At 33.1% G+C, this 6,214-nt stretch overlaps 1 protein-coding gene across 1 annotated transcript; it reads left to right on the forward strand.

The window, feature by feature from the left end:
- LOC145328599 (uncharacterized) lies at nt 1–3,148 on the forward strand. Its single transcript, XM_080172343.1, has 7 exons — nt 1–102; nt 527–571; nt 1,094–1,149; nt 1,522–1,609; nt 2,235–2,326; nt 2,577–2,671; nt 2,984–3,148. The coding sequence occupies exons 1-7, from the start codon at nt 26–28 to the stop codon at nt 3,077–3,079; spliced, it is 549 nt and encodes a 182-aa protein (XP_080028469.1). The 5' UTR covers nt 1–25; the 3' UTR covers nt 3,080–3,148.
- Nucleotides 3,149–6,214: the final 3,066 nt, after the last annotated feature.

Consider the following 6,214-nt stretch of genomic DNA (forward strand, 5'->3'; position numbering starts at 1 on the left):
CAAGGAAAAACCTCATATACCAAAAATGAACAAATGTACAATCGTATTGTCTTTGAGTCTCGTCGCTGCTCTGCAAGTTAATGCAAAACCAACAGACCCAGAGTAAGTTTATTTTACATAGCTACCATATAATTGAAGGAAGCCTGCAAGAAAAACACAGATCTAAGTGCTGAAAGACTGCCATAAGTAGACCCAATACCCCAAATTTGAAGCCTTCAGCTTTAGTTGTTTTTGAAGCTGAAGGCTTCAAATTTGGGTTTTAGTCTTTCAGCAGCTAAAGCGATGTATTTCTTGCAGGCTTTTTTTTAACTCATAATAAGATTATTAACAATAGTGGCCTACTGATTGACTGATTAATAAAAGTATTAAATCTTGGTTCTTTTCAAATGAGCTATTTGTTTACTTGTTTATAGATATAAATTTGTGCTTTTTCTTTAAATCTATTAAATATTTAGTTTTTTAATATCAAGTTTTGAAAAATGAAAAAAAAATTAAGATAAAAACTTACAAAATATATTTTTTTCAGAGATTGTGGTCATCCATTTGACTGTGATGCCTTTAGTCCAGGACTGTAAGTAATTCAGAATTTAATTCACAATTAATTTTGCCCAATAAGATCTCAAAATCAGCTAAGTCATTTGATTTTTTTTATTTCAACTATATTACTTATACTTTTGTTAAAGATAAATAATTTCTATTACTCTACTAAACAACATTACAGACAAGTATATGAAACTCTTTTGTATATCAGCTGAATTTTAAAATTTTAATATTCCAAATGAAAAGTAATGTTTTTTTTAAAAATCCTTATATTAAAGCAACAGGATCTCTGTACATACCGCAGGATCTCTCTAACCACTGAACCGATTTGGTTTACAATGCAGCTTCTCATAGGTTCTGGGAAGTTTTGTAACTAGTTATGGGGAGGTTATACTCCCGCGATTTTTTTGGGGGGTGGACAATTTTTTTTTTTGTTGCTTTTTAGAATAAAATAAAAATTGTGATCATAAACCCTCCAGAAATTGACATGAATATTCAATTTTTACCTAAATATATTAGTATGATATTTATTAATTCAAATTTCCTGTTTTAGATATGCAGATCCATATAACTGCAGAAAATATTGGGATTGTGATGTAAACCTTGGAGGTAAATAAATAAGATTCTTTTCTTTAATTTTTTTGATTGAATGCATAATATAAGTGAATAGATGTGCATTTCATCAATGTATATAGAATATACGTGGATATTATGACAGTACATAATAATCTGGAGCACGATCTGAGTAATAATAAATCAATTATTTCATCAAAATCCTATAGAATTTCTTAAATTATCATGTATGGGAGTTATGTTTTTTAGTATTACTTAGATATAAAGTAAACCCTAAATCCTTGACTAGCTCAAGAAATCTTTAAGGATTTGGCCCATTATCATTTTAATAACAAAAATAACTTCCAGTAGTAATATATTAGACCAATTTTGAATTATTCTTCATTATAACATATAACTAATGTTTAGGCATTCATCATATTTGTGAAGAAGATTATTTATTTGACGACAAAAACAAATATTGTGATCATCCTGAAAATGTAAACTGTCAATGGAGGTGAAAGTTAATTAATATTTATTAAATCTTACGGCTTTTTTAAACTTTAATTTCAATCGAAATAGTACGTCATTTTTAAAAGCGTAGTTTTTCTATAATTTGGGTCGGTCGGTCCGTCCGTACGGAACGGATAGCTTTTTTCGTTACTTTAGGCTGGTTATAATTGTCCTATTGATTTCAAACTTTGCATGGTGATTACTATAGTAGTTAGGTACGATTTAGAAAGCGTAGAAACTCTATAATTATTACCAGAATGGCCGTACGTTCATTTTAAACATGTAGATTTTTTTAGTTTTTTAACAACAAACTTTTATGTGATCTAATTATCCGATTGATCTGATTTTTGGTATACTGATTCCTGGGACAACAAAGTACAATATTATAAGCGAAGCAACTCTATGATCAAGTCCTAAAATGTAAGTATGTCCATAAACATTATTCTGTATCAAGCAGTTTTTCAACAAATTTAATTACAATTTTGCTTCGACTCTTATACATTTATATTCTGATTATTTAGTTCTGACACTATATAAGTGTTAATGTCCCTTTGTTCTACCGCTTCAGTGCTTCGCTTTTATGGATGTTGTCATCCTTGTTTTTATGTATTTTAAATGTCGTCTTTTAGGCCAATTTGTGATGATTGTGACAAGGATTGCTATATGCAAACGACAGTAGCACCCACAAAAGATCCAAATGTTTCCACAACTCAAGCAGTAGGTTTGTAAATTTAAATAAAAATATCAAAATTGAAACAATGTTTACAGATCCATTATAGTCCAATAGGTAAAGTTATGGTATGTCATCCTTCCCTACCCTTCAGATATGGGCTCTAAAAAAAAATTCACCCCCCCCCCCCTAATAATATTTTTTTACCAAAAAGGGGGTACCACCAACCCCGCTCTAAGGGTGAAACCCATAGAGGCTGGGGACAAAGTAAATTATTTTAAATAATTGTAATTATGTTTAGATGATAAAGACTGTTCCTCGTACTGCAAGTACCCAACAGGAGATTTTGAAATAGGATGTTGTAACACTCTATTCTGCAAATGTTTAAATGGAAAGGTAATGTTTAACTTTATATTATCACTAGTGGCTGAGCTCCTAGCATCTAGGGGCTCTATATTCGAAGGGATGTGGAAGGGCGGAAAAATAGCCTAAAAAAATTCCCAGACGATATAAAAATAAAATAGCCTAAAAAAACTTGAGACATATGTGAAGCTTCATTGTAGAGGAGGATCATATCGGTTCAGCAGTTAGCGATATCCTTCGCTACAGACAAAAAAGCTTGCTACTTTATATAATAGAATTACTTGGTATGAGTAACTGAATTTACCTTCAGATTGACTAATCTTATTCCAAGAATATTATTTTCAGGGAACAATCCTGCCATGTCAATCACCATTGACTGTTTTCGTGGAGAGGATAGATGCCTGTGATTGGGACTTCAATGTAGCTTGCTGTAAAGCTTAATCCATTATATTATAAACTATATTATTTATTTTGTATCTATTGTAAATAAACTAAAAATAGAAAAACTAACAATTTATTTTTATAAAAAGCTAATCTATCAATTTGCATCGTTAATATGTCTCAGATAAATGCAGAAAGGAACTATTTGGCATCAAATTTTTACGCAGTAAGACATAATTCTAGTAGAACTTTATGCTTCTGAATTTCAGTTTGTGTACAAACTTATGTTTTAATTGTAATTTGTTGTTAGAAAACAAGGATGACAACATCCATAAAAGCGAAGCTCTGAAACGGTAGAACAAACGAACATTAACAGAACTGAATTGAATAAGCAGAATATAAACGTATAAAATCCAAACAAAATTGCACTTAAATTTGTTTTAACAAGGATGACAACATCCATAAAAGCGAAGCACTGAAACGGTAGGACAAACGGACATTAACACTTGTATAGTATCTGAACTGAAAAATCGGAACATAAATGTAAAAATGTCGAATCAAAATTGTAGGTAAATTTGTTGAAAAACTGCTTAAAAACAGGATAATATTTATGGACATACTTACATTTTTGAACTTGATTATAGAGTTGCTTCGCTTTTAATATTGTTCTTTGTTGTCCCAGGAATCAATATACCAAAAATCAGATCAAACGGATAATTAAAACACTTGAAAATTTGTTGTTAAAAAAGTAGAAAAATCAACATGTTTAAAATGGACATACGGACATTCTGGTAATGATTATAGAGTTGCTACGCTTTCTAAATCGTACCCAACTACTACAGGAATCATCATGCGAAGTTTGAAATCGATAGGACAATTCTAACATGCCTAAATTAACGGATAAAAGCTATCTATCTCGGACGGACGGACGGACGGACGGACGTACGGACGGACGTACGGACGGACGGACCGACCCTAATTATAGAAAAGCTTCGCTTTTAAAAATTCTTAAATAGAGGATACTACTTTAGGACATACTTACATTTTTAGGACTTGATTATAGAGATGCTTCGCTTATAAATTGTGCCTATGTAATGGGAATCATTATTAAAAAAAATCTAATGAATAGGATAATTATATCACATACAAAATTGTTGTCAACAAGATTTAAAGCAATATGTTTTTAATGAACATACGGACATTCTAGTAACGATTATAGAGTTTCTACGCTCCAAATCGTACCTAACTATTACAGGAATCATTATGCAAAGAAGAATATGATTTGTAGAAGCCAAGCAACTCTTTAGGTAAAGATGAATAATTTATTTTCGATTTCCCATCCCCCACTTCCATTCATTTTTTCTAGCCATTTCTTCCCTCTCTTCTATTCATATTCCGCCGCGAGTAGGATAAAAATATACCAGGTTTTTGAAAATATACATAAAAGCCTTAAAGTCACATGTCTTTGCATACTGGGAAAGGTAAAAATAATTTTTTTGTACTTGCTTACATGTGGTAGACTGGAGCACCGAAACCACCCCCCCCCCCCCCCCCCCGCTTAGTTTTGACAAAAATCAAAAATAAGGGGGGGGGTAGTTTTTTAATATCTGGAAAACGGCAAGGAGGAAAAGTGCAGGGCAAGGCAAAGACTTATTGTTCAAAAATAAGGGGGGGGGGTAGTTTTTAACCCCCCCCCCTTAATTTTGAAGAAAATAAAAAATAAGGGGTGGGGGGGGGTAGTTTTTTCACTGTACAACACGCCAGAAAGTTGAGTGAGGTAAATCAAGTAAATCCAGTATACCAGAGGGGAAACCTTATTACAGGGATATTCATGTTTTGGGGCATAATTTCCTTATTTATTGACTGATTTTAGTAATTGATGTATCCCTGAACAGGTAGTCTTAAGGAGAATATATCAGAAGTGTTTTCATGGGGACTGAGGGGGAAAGGGGGAAAAAGGGAAGGAAGGGGACAATTTCTTTACTTTTCACCATAGACTTGTTATTTATTGTCCAAATTTAGTGATTGATGTGTTTTTGGAAAGGTAATCTTTAGGGGAATACATTAGAAGTCTTTTTTTAGGAAAGGGGGAATAGGGGAAAGGGGAAAAAGGGAGGGAAGAAGACTATTTCTTTACTTTTCACCATAGACTTGTTATTTATTGTCCAAATTTAGTGATTGATGTATTTTTGGAAAGGTAATCTTTAGGGGAACACATTAGAAGCCTTTATATAGGGAAGGGGGATAGGGGAAAGGGGGAAAAAGGGAAGGAGGGGGACAATTTCTTTACTTTTCACCATAGACTTGTTATTTATTGTCCAAATTTAATGATCAATATATTTTTGAGGTATTATGACAAACCCTAGATACATCAAACAGTAGATGAACAATTGCTAAGCAGACAAACATTAGACACAACATAAGCTAGATATGACAAACGCTAGAATACAACAAAGGCTAGATTTTTCTAAAAGTGACAAACAATAGAAACAGGCCTAAGGCAACTGAAAGAAAAAATCTGGCGTTATCCTCTTAGGAAAATTTTGATCAATCTTAAAAATTTTGGTAACCCCCCCCCCCCCCCCCCCTACAGAGTTTGAATTCAATCTAAGTCTTTGCCTTGCCCTGCACTTTTCCTCCTTGCCGTATTAGAGACATTATAGGCAAGGCAGAGATTGAATTCAATCTAAGTCTTTGCCTTGCCCTGCACTTTTCCTCCTTGCCATATTACAGACATTATAGGCAAGGCAGAGTTTGAATTCAATCTAAGTCTTTGCCTTGTCCTGCACTTTGCCTCCTTGCCATTTTAAAGACATCATAGGCAAGGCTAATAGTGTAAATGGATAGAAAATAAGGGGGAGGGGGGCCAGGTAAAGCTTTAAATTTTGTGCGCTGGTGAGTCTGAATAAGTTTGAATTTGATGAACTCATTTCCTTTAACATTTCCACCAATCACGTTGCGTGTTTAAAAAGTTTAAATAAAGATAGTGTAACTATCATTGTGACTTTTTTTTGTGCGCGCTGTTGATGAGAGATGTTTGTTGTCGGGTGGGTACTCAAATTTTCAAAATTTCAAAAACTTTTAGGTTAGGTAAGGTTAATTTATAGGCTAGGAAGCTGAGCACTGCAGCCACATATGTTTGTTGTCGGGGGTACTCTAATTTTCAAAATTTCAAAAAACTATTTTAGGTTAGGT

This window comes from Acartia tonsa, chromosome 9, assembly GCF_053477335.1.
Source record: "Acartia tonsa isolate MP-2025a chromosome 9, ASM5347733v1, whole genome shotgun sequence".
NCBI lineage: Eukaryota > Metazoa > Arthropoda > Copepoda > Calanoida > Acartiidae > Acartia > Acartia tonsa.